Below are 18,673 nucleotides of genomic sequence, written 5' to 3' on the forward strand. Positions count from 1 at the left end.
CTGATGAATGCTGAATGCACACGAACAATGACCTCCTTGGACCTAGCTATGATACCTTTGTTTATAAGTTGCACAACATAGAATGATTTCCTCACTACTGCAGACACATGATTTTCAAAGGCTAAATTTACCATAAATGTGCATCCCCAAGTCCCTAACTACTGGGTCAACTTTTAGGGCTGTTTTGTCAATATTACAGTTACCACGGGTGGATAACTTCCTGAAGGATGCTATTATGCATTTTGTTTTAGTCCATGGCTCTGACACTAGTTATCTGTCTGTGTCAATCCTTCTTGGACAACATGTGCGTTAGTGGGAGATTCTATGACTGCTCCAAATATGCAGTCATCTGCAAATTTAGTCAGCCAGAGAACGACACTGGCCTTGTCTTCATGGAAGTAAATGCCAAAAACGAGCAGTCGCAGGACCAATGAGCCAGCTGGCTATTCATTGGGTTACATAAGGGTTTGTACATAACCTCTTGAGTTTGTCAATGATGCTCAAGTAGAGCAATGTATCAAATGGCTTGGCCAGGTTAAAATAGGCACTATAAATCATTTTTTGCCCTCATCCACTGTTTTAATGACCTTCTCAAAGAAATACACCAGGTCAAGTAGGCATTACCTGCCTTTGATGAAACAAACTTGGGTTGGCGTCCAGTGTCTGGAGGTTTCCTTTGTCATTATTGATCATTTCCATGATAATTCTTTCCATGGCTTTACATATGAGACTAGTTAGACTTATGGGTCAGTAGATGGCCTATCTTTGTGCAGGGAGATGACTGTTCTCCATTTGTGAGGCACAAAGCCTGTTTGGAGGCTACAATTAAACAATTCCAGAGGGCCTGAGAGGTCATGTTTCATGCTATTTAGAAGGCATCCTGGGTTATTATCTGGGCCCATGATGCAGTGTTCTTGGCCTCAGAGACTCACTGAGGACCTGTTCCCTAGTGATAATAGGGGGAGTTGCATTTAATGCCATTTCCTGAGGGAAGGTTGAGGGGGGGGGGGGGTAAGAGTTGAATTTGTTGGCCAGTAGGTTTGCTATATTTTCTGGCTCAGTACAGGCAGTTCCAACAACAATAAGCTCCACACACAACAGTACATTGCCTTTGAGTTTGGGTACATAGCTAAAGAATGCCTTGTGGCTGTCCTTGGGATGGGAGGCCAATTTTTCTTAAAATATGGCTTTGGTATTCTTTATCTGTCCTCTTAACTTGTTTGTTTAGTTTGACAGTGCTTTTATCCTGTTGGGTGGTAAACTTCCTACTATTTGCCATGGTTTTCTTCCTCCTGTTGTACAGCCTATCAATGTTAAAATTCCACCAGGGTGGCTTGTTTTGTTTAAGTTAGTTCTACACTTCTTCCTGGTGGGTACAGCTGCATCTATGCATCTATTAACACAATTGTATAGGGTTTCTATTAACAGCCTCGCATTGGCAGCGGTGTTCTCAGAGTTTATGGAGACTTGACATTTTGCAAGGTTATCATTTAATAATAGGAAGTTAGACAAAAGTTACCTTAGTCACAAGAGATATCTTACACTGGCATCAAGTGCTACATTATTACAGCTATCAAAGACATAACAAGGATGTGCACAAAAAGCTATCCAGTCTCAAAGCTTTGTGGAATTCACTTCGGTGTTTCAAGTGCTTACCTTACCGTGCGTGTTAAGGGCAGACAAGGCAGCCTCCAACATGAACTTTCGGACTTCTGGGTGCCGGTCATTCAGTGCATCTGGTATAAAAAATTGGAATAAGGGCTTCACCTGGGACCTGTCAAGATACTGGGCTAGCCTGTTAAGAGCTATTGCAATTCCACACCTTAAAGAGAGGGGGGGAGGAAATTAAGATAATGCAGTTAAAACGGCAGACTTTAGCTGCACAAAGCTTTCCACACTCATCACACTGTAGCATGAATGATGCCACCTACAAAGCTGCATTGATGGCAAAGCATTTCAAACACAAACCATGAAATATCATAACAGAGAACACATTCCTTAAAGTCACTTATCACTTCGTAACATACTGCTTAAACACATCATAGCATTTCTGCAGATACAGCTCATGTAAAACACTGGGCCCAATACACATCCAGCCTTCAATGTGAATTCACAGGATACATTTGCACAGACCAAGCTTCCCAAATGTGTAATTGTGCAATGTACATCTAACAATTACTGATGGGTAAAGGGGTTACTTCAAATGGGCAAATAAGCAAAATGCATGCAACTCTGTCAGCTGCTTTAGCTCGGCAGTGCCTCATGCCCCCATTACTGGCAAAAAAAAGTCCCAGAAATGTCTGTTCCTTCTACCTCCCACATTAAATGACATTAAAATGACTATTACTCTTTATGGAAGACTTAACTTTATTTGTGAGATTTAGGTGTGGGAGGGAACTGTTCTAGCATAACCAAAATCTTACATGGAATCTCAGCCTTACTTTCAATACAGTTAATATGACTGGTCTAAAATAGGAAAAAAATCCTCACAGCAAGTTAACATACAAAAGCAAATCCTAATCTGCTGCTATTCCATCTTTAAGTAACGGACAGTTAATATAAAGTTGTTTACAAATTTGAGTTATCTGTCTGGAGATAAGCCAAAAGAAAGTGCCTACATTGTACCCTTCCAAAATATCACAACCAAACTGTGAAGTCTCTCTTTTACATGCCATGATGTTCTAGCTACATTTCTGAAGTTTATGGGTGCAATGATTTTAGAATTAAACTCCCACAGACCTCTTCTGACAGACTACCCTGCAGAACGTCTGTTTACTCTGTTATATTTGAGGAGCATTCTAACATACAGGATGGGGTTTGAATATAAATTCTCTGATCCTTGATTTTACAGAGAGGCGGTTTATTTATTTACAAAGTATGCCATTACTGTATCTACAGCACTACTGATGTGTCATGCCTATGAAGTGATACTGACAATCTCTTCTCACAGAGTGGAAAAGATTTACCTCCCACTACACTCAAATCGGAAGGGTAAAGCTCCATTTATTCCACCAGCGAGTTTCAAAGCAGCACTACATGAAGAAAGTACAATTGTGTACACTTACCACAAATGTAGATGTTCGAGTGTATTCACTGTTGCAGTCATTACATTTGGGTAATCCTGCTGGCAGGTTGCCCTCAGCCGGCCTGAATTCCAAAGTCTTGGGTCCTGCGTTGGCTGCTGTCACCCATTCCCTGACATCAGGTCGTCAGGGGTATAAAAGAAGCAGCTGACGCCATTTTCTTCAGTTTTTCTTGCCCAAGATGCCAGGTGCCCCCAAAAAGGGTAGCCAAACTTTATATATTCAGAAATACACCAATATAAATTTTACCTTCATCTATAAGCAAATACACCACATAGGTTGTATTAATCAGAGAAGGAAAGATAAGATCCACAGAAAAAAGGGGGAAGGCGGGTGGGTAACCTGGGCTGCAACAGTGAATACACTTGAACATCTACATTTATGGTAAGTGTACACAACTGTACTATGTTCTTCGTGTTTCACTGTTGCAGTCATTACATCTGGGTAGAGTCCCAAAGCTATGGTTGGGGGGCTAGAGCTAGACAGCAGTAGGAGCAGCTATGAGGCCCTGCAGAACTGCAGTGGCAAAGCCTGCCCTGGATTTAGAGTAGAGCGGCAGATGATAATGCTTTGTAAAGGTGTGCACTGAACTCCAAGTAGCTGCCTCTAAAATGTCCCTGGTTGGTACTCCCCTGAGAAAGGCTGCTGAAGTGGCTGCAGCTCTGGTGGAATGTGGCCTAATGCCCTTAGGCACTGGCTTGCCATGGTGTAAATAGCAGAAACGAATGCAGTGGCCTAACCACTTTTAAATAGTCTGCTTTGAGATAGCCTTTCCTTGTGATCATGCAGCATATGCCACTAGTAATTGCTCTGTCTTCCTGAAAACATTGGTTCTGTCCAAGTAGAATCTAAGCTGTGTACGTCCAAAGAATGCAGAATTCGCTCCCCCTTGTTCTGTGGTTTTGGGTAAAAAGTTGGCAGATGAATAGTTTGGTTAAGAGCCACACTGGACACCCCTTTAGGCATAAATGTTGGATTTGTCCTCAGGGAGACCCTGTCTGAATGAAAAATGATACAAGGTTCCACAGCCATGAGTGCCTATAACTCTGAAACTTGTTGTGCTGAAGTAATTGCTAGGAGCAGAGCTGTTTTCCAAGATAAAAACTTTGTAGCAGCTGGCTCAAAAGGAGGCAGGGTGAGCTTTTCCAAGACATAGTTGAGGTCCCATGCAGGTATTGGTAATCTCCTTGGTGGCCTTACATTTTTGGCCCCTTTGAGGTACTGCCTTAATAAAGAATGAGAAAAAAGTGGTGGCTCTGTATTGTAATGAGCCGAAATGGCAGAGGCATGAATTTTAATTGATGAAAACGATAGGCCTTTGTCCAGCATCTCAGTTAAGTATTGCAAAATCTGAGGAATGTTTGGGACAGCTGTATCAGTTCCTTGTGCCTGGTTCCAAGCACAGAATCTCTTCCATTTTCCAGCATAAGACTTTCTACTACTAGGCCTTCTGGCTTCCAGAATGATATCCATCACAGCTTTACTGAGGGGTGTTTTTTGTATGACTACATCATCCGCCATGCTGCCAAGTTTAATGTCCTGAGTTGACTGTGCAGGATCTGATTGTTTTGCTGGGTCAATAGATGTGGTATTTGAGGTAAAGTCCAAGCTGGGTATAATGACAAGTTCCTTAGGATTGGACACCGGTACTGGTGTGGCCAGTCTGGGGCAATCAGTATAATCTTTGGCTTCTCCTGTCTGACCTTTGGAGGAGAGGCAGTAGGGGAAAGGCATATACTGATAGGTTTTCCCAGCTGAAGGATAGGGCATCCACTTTCCATGCTTGTCTGTGATAAGTCCTTGTGCAGAATCTTTTTAGTTGGTAACTGTGAGGGGAGGCAAAAAGATCTATGCCCGGGCATCCCCATTTCCTTGTTATCATGCTGAAGACTTGCGGATTCAGCTTCCACTCGAGGATCCATGAGGTTTCTGCTTAGTTCGTCTGCCAGGGTATTTTCCTTTCCTGGCAGGAATTGTGCCTGCAGATGTATTTGGTAAGTCAAAGCTGTGTCCCACAAAGTCATGGCTAGTGTGCAAAGGTGGTAAGAATGTGTGCCCCCCTGCTTGTTTATATACCACATGACCGTGGTGTTGTCTGTCTTTATCACTAGTTGTCCTGGATGAAGTAGGTCCTTGAAGGCTCTCAGGGCATTTTGAACAGCTAACATCTCTTTTTGATTAATATGTAGATGCATTTGGTTTGAGGACCATGTTCCCTGAATGCATCTTCCTGTCATGTGGGTCCCACAGGCATAATCTGATGCATCCGTTGTTATGTCCTTCTGGCTGGGGGTAATGTGAATGGCTGTCCCTTGTTCTGGTGACAAGCCTTTGCCCACCATCGAAACTCCTGTTGCAGGCAGGGAATGAGAGTAATGACGGTCTCCAGGCTGTGACAATGTTGAGTCCAAACACTTTTTAGGTACCATTGAAGTTTCCTCATATGCAGTCTTGCATATGGAATTAGTAGGATGCAGGATGCCATGAAGCCCAAAGCCTGCAGAATTTTATTGCAGATAACTGGGCTTTTGTTGCCAACATTTTGAAAAAGGTAGTCAGTTGCCTTTGTTTGTCTGGCGTGAGATAAGCCATCTGGGCAGTTGTATTCAAGCTTGCACCCAGGAATATTATGTCTTGAGAGGGTACTAGTTTTGATTTATTTTTGTTGACTGTGTACCCTAGGCATGTTAGAAGTCTTTTCACAAACGCCAGATGTTGAAGAAGAATATCTTTGTTCTCTGCTTGAATGAGACAGTCGTCCAAGTACGGATATATTTGTATTCCTCTTTGTCTGCAGAATGCAATTACTGGTGCCAGGCACTTTGTAAAGACCCTGGGTGCAGTAGATAAGCCAAAGGGCAGTGCAGAGAATTGGTAATGCATTGAACCAGACTTGAATCTGCGGTATCTTCTGCATGATTGTCTGATTGGGACATGCAGATATGCCTCTTAGGTCTAAAGTCACAAGCCAAGCATTCTTGCCCAGCATGGGCAGAAGCTGCTGCAAAGTCAACATTTTGAATTTTGGAATATCCAGGAAAGTGTTCGGAATAGATAGGTCCAGTAACAGCCTCCAGGCCTTGTCCTTTCTGGGTACCAAGAACAGTCTTGAGTAAAATCCTTGTCCCTGATCTTGCTCTGGTACTTGTTGAATGGCCCCCATGTGCATGAGGGATGAGACTTGTTTTTGTGCCTCTGCCCATTGATTTTGTGGAAGATCTGGCCAGCCGCTTGCCTTTGGCAGGGTATGGAAATGGAACTTCTAGCCTTGTGACACTATATTTAGAACCCACTTGTCCTGGTATATAATGTGCCAATTTTGAGTAAAAAGTGCTAATTTTCCCCCTAAGGGTGCTGCCAGTAGATAAGTGCTTGGTGCAGGCAGGGGGAAATCACTGGGACTGTTTCCTGTATGTTTGTGATTTATCTTCTCCAACTTTGGAGGTAGAAGCATCCCATTGCTTTGACCTGTATGAACCCTGCGCCTAGGGCATCTGGATCTGCCCCTTTGAGGTCTGTCTGACACAGGAAAGGACCAATTTTTTGTAGGCCAGTGTCTACTAAACCTAGGTGGCTGTACTTCTAAAAAATCTTTAACAGTTTGCATAGATTTAGCTTTGTCCTCCATTTTCTTTAACACCTCTTCTGCCTTAACACCAAAGTATCTTGCTGTAAAGGTGCATCTAGTAATTTAACTTTAACATGATCAGGCAGATTTTGTTCCTTTAACCACGGTGGTGCAGTGGTTAGCATTGTCGCCTCACAACAAGAGGTTCTCCTGTTCGATCCTCGGCTGGAATGCCTTCTGTGTGGAGTCTGTATGTCCTCCCTGTGGTCGCGTGGGTTTCCTCCGGGTACTCCAGTTTCCTCCCACATCCCAAAGACATGCTATAGGTGGATTGGATACTCCAAATTGGCCCTAGGTTTGAGTGTGTGCGTGTGTGTGCCTTCAGTGGAAGATTGGGCGCCGGGCTGGCAACTCGACACCATAAAACTCCACTACCAATCATGAGCGGACAGATGATCCGCTGTGGCGACCCCTAACCGGGAAAAGCCAAAAGAAGAACCACCAAGCATGCCTCCTAATTACAGTAACTGTGGCCATGCAGGAGGCCTCCAAAGAATCAAAACCACATTGCAAAGTATGCTTTCCAACTTGTTCAGCTGCATGCAATGAATCCTGCATTTCCTTGTTTTCTGCACATTCAGAGTTTAACAACATTTTCTGTTTAAGCAATCCCATGACATGTTGCTGATATTTGAGCATATGAAACTGACAGTTTAAAGCCCTTATAGCCAAAGTTGCATGTGTGTAAACCTTTTTTCCCCATCTATCCAGTGCCCTTGAATCTTTGTCAGAGGGGGTTGGGTCTTTTTGCAGTGGAAGCCTTAACTCCCTTTGGTCCCTGTGAAATAGTTTCTGGGTCAGCAGCAGGGTTTTTAAAAAGAAATTTGTGAGAGTCAAGAACCCTGTAATATCTGTCAGGCTTAACAGGAGTTGGGGGTAAGGAGTCAGGGGTCAGACTAGACTCCGAAAGCACATCATCTACAATGTCTAACACAGGTGGAATGGCTAGAGGTCTGTGCTGAGGTGGTAAAAGGAAATCCCTGAGCCTCTTTTTAGATTCTGAAAAATCTTGGCTCTCCAAGTGGAAATGCTCCCTCATGGTATGCAAGGTTTCCCCAAAGGAATAGTCCTCAGGAGGAGATGCTGAAGGTACAGATTCTTTAGCATCAGAATCGTCATAGGGGGAAAGAGAATATTCCTGATCAGAAGAGGAATCAAAAGAAATAGAAACCTGTTCTGAAGATTTATAGTCAGTCTCTTGCCTAGGCCTCTTATCAGGAGGGGGATGGGGACCCCTGATCAAGGTAATCAAGTCTTCGGCCATTCTGAGCATCTGTTTTTTGGGCATAAAGGCCTGTCCAAGTAGCTCTTGAGTTTGTTTCCTTGCTTTAGAAGGTGCTTTAGTCTTTGCCTTTGAAGCTGAAGTTGTTTTAATGTAAATATGTTTAGGTCTGAATACATCCTCAGAAGCCGGTACCTGCTCAGCGGCTCCGGATCCATCCGAATGATTAGCGTCCGAGGATCCAATACCTTGAGTATCCAGCGGCACGGCAGACTCCACGTGGGAGTCGGTAGCGGCCTGCGACTCTAATGTAGCGGGCGTCAGGGGGTGCGAAAGCGCCTCACTGAGAACCGGCGAATGGCTTAGGAGAAGCTTTGTCGTCGGTTTTGGGCCTTGGTTGTTTATCTCTATCCTTTTCTTTGCATTTTTTGTGAACTCCGGTAGTCGGATGGCTATCAGATGACATTTCAGGATAATTAAACCGGCATCCAAAAAAGTTTAAAGCAAAATCATACCAAAGCTTAATCGTGCGTTGGTTAAATCTAGCACAAAACTGACAACCAGTAACGTTGTGATCAGGGCCTAGGCAAGGAATACAGTAAGAATGAAAGCCCTTATGAAGTATTTGCTTTCCACAAGAAATACAATTATTAACTTTTTCTGACATCGGTCTGGAGCAAGAAAAAAAGTTTCCCCAACGGGGTACTTAGCTTTATTGAAGACTTCGGATCTGAAACTCGAACACAACAATCTCAGGAGTTGGCCGACCGGCAATTGCAAACTGCTTCTGCTTCGGGCACCGTGTGGCAAGAAAGACTGAAGAAAATGGTGTCGGCTCCTTCTTTTATACCCCTGACGACCTGACGTCAGGGAAGGGGCGACAGCAGCCGACGCAAGACCTGAGACTTTGAAATTCAGGCTGGCTGAGGGCAACCTGCAAGCAGGATTACCTAAATGTAATGACTGCAACAGTGAAACACGAACAACATCCTGTGTGACACTTAAAAACGATGATTTAATTGTCTTATAGAAAGGCCTCACTGAGACCAGTGAGTGGTGTCAGAAAGTCCAGTTGTGTACAGTTACCATAAATGTAGATGTTCGAGTGTATTCACTGTTGCAGTCATTACATTTTGGTTATCTGCTTGCAGGTAGCCCTCAGCCAGTCTGATTATCAAAGTCTTGGGTCCTGCGTCGGTTGCTCTCTCTTCTTCCATGACGTCAGGGGTATAAAAAGCATGCAACCGACGCCATTACATCAGTTTTTCTTGCCCCAGATGTCAGGTACCCCATAATGGGAAGCAATTATATACAAGGTTACACCTCTAACAAAAAGTAAACACACCAGAAACAAACAAGAAAAGAGGTATAGCCAAGAGAAGTCAGGGGGCTGGAGGGAGGGTAACCATGACTCCAACAGTGAATACACTTGAACATCTACATTTATTCTTAAGTGGCGTAAGCCATGGAACCTTGCTGGGTAGGCTTACGTAGGCCCTTGGGCTGATAGCCTAGTACCTACCTATGAACGTATGGTAAGTGTACACAAAGTACAGTTTTGTACCTACCATAAATGTAGATGTTCGAAGATCCACATTGCTGCAGGCCTTACATATGGGTAAGTCCGCTGTCCTCGGTCGGCCCGAATACCAAAGTATTAGGCTGACGTCGGTCAAGGCGCTTAAAACTGACATCAGGACGTCAGGGTACAAAAGCGCATGACCGACGTCATATCCCCAGTCTTTTCTTGCCCCAGATGTCAGAAGGCCCTAAAAATAAAGGCCAAAGCCAAAAAACAGCAAAGAACAACCAACCACCCCTGCACTAACCATATTTACAATATTTACAACCCAAACCACACAACCACCTCTAAATACAGAGGGGAAGGAGGGAGGGAGGGTAAATTGGACTGCAGCAATGTGGATCTTCGAACATCTACATTTATGGTAGGTACAAAACTGTACTATGTTCTTCATCTCACATTGCTGCAGTCCTTACATATGGGTAGAATCCCAAAGCAGAGGTAAGGGAGGATGGCAAAACTATAAAGCATTAGGAGCTGCCAAAATGCCCTGTAAAATAGCAGTGGCAAAACCAGCCCTAGATTTAGAGTAAAGTGGAAGGTGGTAATGCTTAGAGAAAGTATGCACTGAACTCCAAGTAGCTGCCTCCAAAATATCTTTAGTAGCCACCCCCCTTAAAAAAGCTGTAGAAGTGGCAGTAGCCCTAGTGGAATGAGGCCTAATCCCAGCTGGAATCTCCTTACCATGATGGGAATAACAGAAAGCAATACAAAACCAATCCACTTAGAAATAGTTTGTTTTGAAACAGGTTTGCCCTGAGAACCCAAAGCAAATGAAACAAACAACTGCTGAGACTGCCTGAACCCTTTAGTTCTGCTCAAATAATATTGCAACTGTCTGTGTATATCCAAAGTGTGCAAAATCTTCTCCCCTTTATTTTGGGGGTTTGCATAAAAAGTAGGCAAATGAATAGTTTGGTTTAAAGCCACACTAGAAACCACTTTAGGCATAAAGGAAGGGTTAGTACGCAAAGACACCCTATCCTTGTGGAAAATTAAGAAAGGCTCAACCGCCATAAGGGCCTGTAATTCAGACACCCTTCTCGCAGAGGTAATGGCCAACAAAAAAGCAGTCTTCCATGATAAATATTTCAACTCGGCAGTAGCTGCAGGCTCAAAAGGTTGTAGAGTGAGTTTCTCCAATACAAAATTGAGATCCCAGGCAGGAGTAGGAGCTCTACGTGGGGGTCTTATATTATTTGCCCCTCTAAGGAATTGCTTAAACAAAGGATGAGAAAATAATGGTGGGTCACAGTCATAGTGAGCAGAAATTGCTGCAGCATGAACCTTTATAGAGGAGAAGGACAAACCTTTGTCCAATAACTCAGTAAGGTATTGAAGAACAACACTTAAATTAGGTTTAGAAACATCAAAGTCCTTTGCTGTACTCCAAATTAAAAATCTCCTCCATTTATCTGCATAAACTTTCCTGGTACTAGGCCTTCTGGCCTCCAAAATAACATTCAAAACTTGTTGTGGAAGTTGAGACCCTCCAGGGTTTAAAACAGAATATGCCAGGCTGTTAGATGCAGAGAGTGAAGTTTGACATTGAGTAAATGACTGTTCTCCTGAGACAGCAGGTGTGGAATCGAAGGCAAAGGCCATGGAGGCTCCCGCACCAGACTTCTCAGTAATGGGTACCAGTGCTGTCGAGGCCAATCCGGAGCTATTAAAATCATAGTTGGCTTGTCCTGTCTGACCTTCAGAAGTACCTTTGGGAGGAGAGGCAGTGGTGGAAAGGCATACACGTGAAGATTGCTCCAACTGAATGAGAGAGCATCCATTTTCCAAGCTGTGGGATGAAACCTTTTTGTGCAAAACTTTGGCAACTGGTAATTTTGTGGAGAAGCGAACAGATCTATGTCTGGAGTCCCCCATAACACTGTCAATTTTTGAAATACATGAGGATCCAATTTCTACTCGTGGGGATCCATAATTTGTCTGCTCAACACATCTGCTAAGGAGTTCTGTGCTCCTGGCAGAAACCTTGCCTGAAGATTTAGCTGTAAACTGAGAGCAGTCTCCCACAAAATCATTGCTTGTCTGCATAGAGGGTATGAATGTGTCGCCCCTTGCTTGTTGATGTACCACATGACAGTTGTGTTGTCTGTTTGAATCAACACCTGCCCTGGAAGAAGTAAATCCTTGAAAGCTATCAATGCAAATTGGACTGCTAACATCTCCTTCAAGTTGATATGTAAATGTTGAAGTTTGGCAGGCCACGTGTCTTGTACCCATTTTCCATTTAGATGAGCTCCCCAAGCTTTGTCTGAGGCATCTGTCGTTAGAATCTGACTCGCCTCTGGTCGGGTCACAGAGAGTCCCTTGTTTAGGTGACATTCCTGAGCCCACCACAAAAATTCCTTTTGAATGCAAGGTATTATCTGAATGACAGTGTCCATAACTTGGCAGTGTTGCGTCCATACATTTTTGAGATACCATTGTAGCTTCCTCATATGCAGTTTGGCATTGGGAAGTACCAGAATACAAGATGCCATGAACCCCAAGGCTTGAAGGACTGTCCTTGCAGTCAGCCTGGACTGACGAGACAATTGATGGAAATAAAGAGAAAGATTCTTTTGTTTGTCCGGGGTCAAAAGGCCATCTGGGATGCTGTATTCAGTCTCACACCCAGAAAGCACATGTCCTGAGAGGGTACTAGACTGGACTTTATTTCGCTCACAGAATACCCTAGGCATCTTAACACTGCCATCACATACTGTAAATGATGAAGAAGTTCGTCCTTTCCTTGAGCCAGAATCAGGCAATCGTCCAAATAAGGATAGATTTGTATTCCTCTTAGCCTGAAGAAAGCTACCACTGGAGCCAGAACCTTCGTGAACACTCTGGGCAGTAGATAAGCCAAAGGGCAATGCAGAGAACTGATAATGAAAAGTCCCAGCCAAAACGCAGATACTTCCTGCAACTGGGCCTGATAGGAACATGAAGGTAAGCCTCCTTGAGATCCAGAGTCACCATCCAGTGATCTTTGCCCAGCAGAGGTAAAAGCTATTGTAACGTCAACATTTTGACCTTGGGAATGTCCAGATATGTGTTGAGGATAGATAAATCCAAAATTGGTCTCCACGTGTTCCCTTTCTTTGGTACTAGAAACAGGCGAGAATAAAATCCTAGGCCCACTTCTGGCAGAGGGACCGGTTGTATAGCTCCTATTTGAAGTAGCAGAGAAATTTGGTTGTGAGCCTCTAGTCTTTGCTGAGGAGGAACGTCTGGCATGCCTTTGAACGGAGGCAAGGTATGGAAATAAAACTTGTAACCTCGGTGTATGATATCCAGTACCCATTTGTCCTGTGTAATTAAAATCCAATTTTCCTTGAAGAGTGCCAACCGTCCTCCCAAAGGTGCTGCCAGGCAAAAGGGATCTGGCAGTTGAAAAAGTAGGTCATTGGGCCTGTTTACGAAAGGACTGGCCCCTACCCTCACTCGAAGATTGTGCAGGTGAACTCCCTGTTCTAGGTCTGAAGGAACTCTGAGCTCTGCCCCTACCACGTCTAGATCTACCCCTAGACTGAGAATCATAAGAAGGATACGTCCACCCCTTAGCAGGCCAATTCCTACTAAACTTCGGAGGCTGAACTTGCAAAAAATCTTTAACAGTCTGCATAGACTTAGCCTTGTCTTCCATTTTCTTCAAGACTGATTCCACAGGTGGACCAAACAACACTTCAGACTGCAAAGGAGCATCCAAAATCCTTGTCTTAACATGGTCAGATAAATTCTGATCCTTCAGCCAGGCGTGCCTGCGAAGAACTGAACCAGTGGCAGCCACCCTAGACGAGGCCTGCACAGCATCAAAACCACATTGTAAAGAATGCTTACCCACCTGTTCAGAGACATGCACCAAATCTTGTAATTCTTTACACTCAATGCCTTCTGCCAGAGCATCCACCTTAGATTTCAATTGAGAAAGAAGAAAGTTTTGATATTTCAACATATGAAACTGGCAATTCAAAGCCCTCATTGCTAAGGTAGAAGATGTATAGACCTTCTTTCCCCATCTATCCAAAGCTCTGGCCTCTTTATCTAGAGGAACCGGATTTTTTTACAACAGAGGCCCTGACACCCTTAGGTCCCTGACTAATAGTTTCTGGGTCCGCCCTAGGACTCTTATAAAGATATTTATGAGCCTCAGGCACCCTGTAATACCTATCCGGTTTAACAGGCGCAGGAGGCAGAGAATCAGGATTAAGTGAAGCCTCTGAAAACACATCTTGCACAACATCCAGAACAGGGGGTATAGCTAAGGGCCTATGTTGAGGTAAAAGCAAAAATTCCCTAAGCCTTTTCCGTGAATCAGAGAAGTCCTGACCTTCCCACTTAAAATGTTCCCTCATAGAATGAAGTGTCTCTGAAAAAGAAAAATCCTCTGGAGGAGAAGCAGAAGGAGTGGAATCTTCTGCATCAGAATCAGAATAAGGAGAGTACTCCTGCAAGTCTTCAGTCAAGACTCTGAAACATCCGAAGCCTGTTCAAAACTTCCCAACTCTGGCTCCACCCTAGGCCTCTTATCAGGAGGGGGCAAAGAACCTCTAATCAGAGTAATCAAATCTTCTGCCATTTTAAGCATGTGCTTCTTAGGCACAGACCCTGCTGAACTAGGAGTGACACCAACAGAAGCTAAACCTGGCCTACCTCTGGGAGAAGCCTTGGAAACAGAAGGAGAGGGCCTAACCACCCTGGGAAGGGAGGGGAGTACAGTAACCTGAGAAGCCCCTTCAGCCTGACCTGCCTGTAGAGAGGCCACATCCTGCAAAATCAAAGTCTCCCCCTGAGACTCCAGAGAAGTCTCCGTCGGAACCACCGGTTCCACTGAAGCCTCTAAAGAACCGGCGTCCGGAACGGACGACTCATCTTGCCTGGGTTTAACTGTTTTGTCTTTGCGCTTCTTAGGAAGCGGCCGGAGAATCCGACGGCATATTATAATTGCACCGCCATCGAAGACCAGCCTAGCACAATCTAACCTTCGCTTAATAGTGCGCTTATTGAACCTAGCACAAAGCGACACCACTACGCCGTGCTCAGGCCCCAAACAAGGAATGCACAAAGAATGATAATCCCTATGCGTATCTGTTTCCCACAAGAAATACAATTATTCACTTTTTCTGACATCCGGTAATACACTGAGGCAAGAAAAAACCAAAATAATCCCCAACGGGGTACTTAGCCAACTTGGATTCGGTCTGAAACTCCGAACTCGAAAAATTTCAGAACGCCGAACGGCACTTGCAACGCTGCTTCTGCATCGGACCATGCGGCAAAAAAGACTGAGGATATGACGTCGGTCATGCGCTTTTGTACCCTGGCGTCCTGATGTCAGTTTTAAGCGCCTTGACCGACGTCAGCCTAATACTTTGGTATTCGGGCCGACCGAGGACAGCAGACTACTCATATGTAAGGACTGCAGCAATGTGAGATGAAGAACATCTGTGCTATGTTCTTCGTGTTTCACTGTTGCAGTCGTTACATTTGGGTAGATTCCCAAAGACAAGGAAGGGAGGAGGTCATTAGAGAGCATTAGGACCAACTATTAGGCTCTGCAAGACTGTAGTGGCAAAACCAGCTCAGTATTTAGAAAAAAATTGTTAAGTGGTAATGCTTGGTGAAGGTATGTGCAGAACTCCAGGTAGCAGTTTCTAGAATGTCTCTGGTAGGAACACCTCTGAGAAAGGCTGCTGAAGTAGATACAGCCCTGGTGGAATGTGATCTTATCCCTTGTGGGGTAGGTTTTCCATGGTACTTATAGCAGAAATGAATGCAATGGCCTATCCACTTAGAAATGGTTTGCTTTGAAATGGCCTTTCCCTCTACCCCTGCAGCAAAGGCAACTAGCGGCTGTTCAGTTTTCCTCAAGGGCTTAGTCCTCTCCAAATAAAATCTAAGTTGTCTGTGCACATCCAAAGAGTGCAGAATTCATTCTCCTTTGTTCTGTGGATTAGAAAAGAAGGTTGGCAAATGAATGGACTGATCTGAGGGCCACACTGGATACCACCTTGGGCATAAAAGGAAGGATTGGTCCTGAGGGACACCCTGGCCGCATGGAAGATGATGAAGGGCTCCACTGCCATGAGAGCCTGTAATTCAGACACTCTTCTTGCTGAAGTGATGGCTAGAAGGAAGGTTGTTTTCCAAGAAAGGAATTTCAACCCTGCAGTTGCAGCTGGCTCAAAAGGAGGTATAGTGAGCTTTTCCAATACAAGTTAAGGTCCCAGGCTGGAGTAGGGGCTCTCCTGGGTGGTCTTAAATTTTTGGCCCCTCTGAGGAATTGTTTCAGCAGGGGGTGAGAGAAGAGGGGAGGCTCTGTATTATAATGTGCTGAAATGGCTGAGGCATGGATTTTAACAGAAGATAAGGAAAGGCCCTTGTGAAGCATCTCTGTTAAGTATTGAAGAATATGAGGTAAGCTGGGCACAAATGTGCCCATCCCCCGAGTTTGGCTCCAGGAACAGTATCTTTTCCAATTTTCAGCATAAGATTTTCTAGTACTAGGCCTCCTTGCCTCCAGAATGACATCCTGCTTACTGAGAGGATAGTATTGGAGAGCTCAGGTAATCAGCCAGGCTGCAAGTTTCAGGGTTTGAAGCTGAGGGTGCAGAATCTGGCTCTCCTGGCGTGAGGTAGGCCACCTGGGAAGATGTGTTCAAGCTTGCTCCCAGGAATACAATTTGTTGGCAGGCTACCAGGTGAGATTTCTTTTCATTTATGGTGTACCCCAGTGAGGTTAGCAGTTTCTTTACAAATGCCAGATGATTTAATAGTATGTCCTGGTTTTCTGCCTGAATTAGACAATCTTACAGGTATGGGTATATTTGAATATTTCTTTGCCTGCCGAATGCAATGACTGGAGCTAGGCACTTTGTGAATACCCTGGGCGCAGTAGATAAGCCAAAGGGCAGTGCAGAGAACGGATAGTGCATGTAGCCTGCTCTGAAGCATAGGTATTTTCTGCAAGATTCCCTTATTGGGATGTGCAGGTAGGCTTCCTTTAAGTCCAATGTTGCCAACCAGGCATTTATGCCTAGCATGGGAAGCAGCTGATGAAGAGTTAGCATTCTGAAATTACCAAAAAGGTGTTCAGGATAGACAGGTCCAGGATTGGATGCCAGGAGTTGTCCTTTCTGGGTACCAGGAAAAGTCTTGAGTAAAAACCTTGTCCCCATTCTTCTGTTGGCCCTGATACTTGGAAAAGAGAGAACCTGCTGTTGAGCCTCTGTCCACTGATTTGGGGGTAGGTCTGGTCAACCGTTTGGGGTTGGTAAGGAGTGGAAGTGGAATCTGTATCCTTGGGAAACTATATTTAGAACCCATTTGTCCTGGATAATGAGTTCCCAGTTTTTTGCATGCAGGGCGATCTTTCCCCCTAAAGGGGCAGTCAGTTGAGCAGGGCTTGGAAGGTTTAAGGTTAAGTCATTGTGACAGTTTACCATGGGGGGGGGGGTGTCTTACTACTTCCAGCTTTGGAAGTGGAAGCCCGCCACTGTTTAGGCCTGTGAGTACCTAGAGACTGTAGCCTAGGTGGTCTGCTGTTCCTGGGTTTGTACTGAGAAGGCCTGGAAGAGACAGGAAAGGACCAATTCTTAGAAGGCCAATGCCTACTAAATCTAGGAGGCTGTACTTGCAGGAAATCTTTAACATTTTGCATAGATTTAGCTTTTTCCTCTGTCTCTTTTAGTAATTCTGCTTTGGTGCCAAACCGGTGGTCTTGGTTTAAGGGAGCATCCAGTAATTTAGCTTTAACATGATCTGGCAAAGTTTGCTCTTTAAGCCAAGCATGCCTTCAAGAACAGACCCAGTGACAGCAGCCCTGCAAGACGCCTCTAAAGAGTCAAAAACCACACTGCAAAGTATGTTTACCAACTTGTTCAGCAGAATGCATTAAATTATGTAATTCTTTATTTTCAGCACAGTCAAGAATCACCATCATTTCCTGTTTACGTAATCTAATAACATGCTGCTGATACTTTAACATATGAAATTGGCAGTTTAAGGCCCTAATGGCCAGAGTAAGCCGTCCAACTACCGACGTTCTGAAAAAACAAAGATAAATACAGAGACTACAGGCCACATGGGTCCAAAGCTGCCGACGATGCTTCTGTTAAGCTAGTCGTCAGTTCGCCGGTACTCAATGAGGTGCTTTCACAGCCCCTGATGTAAGTACCTTCTTACCCCACCTGTCCTGGGCCCTGAAATCTCTATCAGAGAGGGTAGGGTTCTTGGCAGTAGTAGCCTTAATGCCTTTGGGTCCCTGTGAAATGGTATCTGGGTCCACAGTAGGATTTTTAAAAAGGAACTTGTGAGAGTCAGGTACTCTAATACCGGTCAGGTTTCCTGGGAGCAGGAGGTAGTGTGTCTGGGGCCAGGCTAGATTCCATGAAGGCATCATCTACAATGTCCAGTACAGGAGGGATAACTAAAGGTCTGTGCTGAGGTAGGAGTATGAATTCCCTTAGGGTGTGCAAATTTTACCAAAAGAGAAGTCTTCTGGAGGGGAAGCAGAGGGTATGGAGTCCCCTGCATCAGAATCCTCATAGGTAGATAAGGGCAAATCCTGGACATCAGAAGAAAAAGAAATTTCAAAATCCTGATCAGAAGAATCAGAAGGAAAATCAGTTCTAGGTCTCTTAGAGGGAGAAGGCTGGCTTCCCCTAATTAGAGTAATAAGGTCTTCAGCCATTCTTATCATTTGTTTTTTAGGCATATGGGCTTGACCATTCTGTTTTGACGTCAGTTTTCTATGCGTGGATCGAGTTTTAGGCCTTGAAGAAGAAGACGGGGTTGGTTTGATATGCAAGTCAGTAGGCCTGAATACACCTTCAGAAGCTATTGCCTGCACAGTGGCTCAGGACCCATCCAAGGTAGAGACATCCACAGGTTCCATAGTCGAAGAAGCATCTCGCGGCATACCGGACTCCGAATGGGTCACAGTAGAGGCCTGCGAATCTGAAGTAGCGGGCATCAGGGGCTGTGAAAGCACCTCATTGAGTACCGGTGAACTGGCGACTAGCTTAACAGAAGCATCGTCGGCAGCTTTGGACCCATGTGGCCTGTAGTCTCTGTCTTTATCTTTATGTTTTTTCAGAACGTCGGTAGTTGGACGGCTTACCGATGCCATTTTTGGATAACTAAACAGAGTACCAAAA

The 18,673-nt window shown here is 44.5% G+C and overlaps 1 protein-coding gene across 1 annotated transcript in view; it reads right to left on the reverse strand.

Annotated features, from left to right (window-relative positions):
• GCN1 (GCN1 activator of EIF2AK4) overlaps nucleotides 1-18,673 on the reverse strand; it is a gene marked incomplete in the record, with an annotated part of 2,100,248 nt that overhangs the window by 1,015,071 nt on the left and 1,066,504 nt on the right. Inside the window, 1 exon segment of the mRNA XM_044068902.1 lies at nucleotides 1,657-1,822. Coding sequence (XP_043924837.1) covers nucleotides 1,657-1,822 — 166 coding nt within the window.

The sequence above is a fragment of the Protopterus annectens genome, chromosome 4.part0 (assembly GCF_019279795.1).
Source record: "Protopterus annectens isolate FY-2018-M chromosome 4.part0, PAN1.0, whole genome shotgun sequence".
Taxonomy (NCBI): Eukaryota; Metazoa; Chordata; order Ceratodontiformes; family Protopteridae; genus Protopterus; species Protopterus annectens.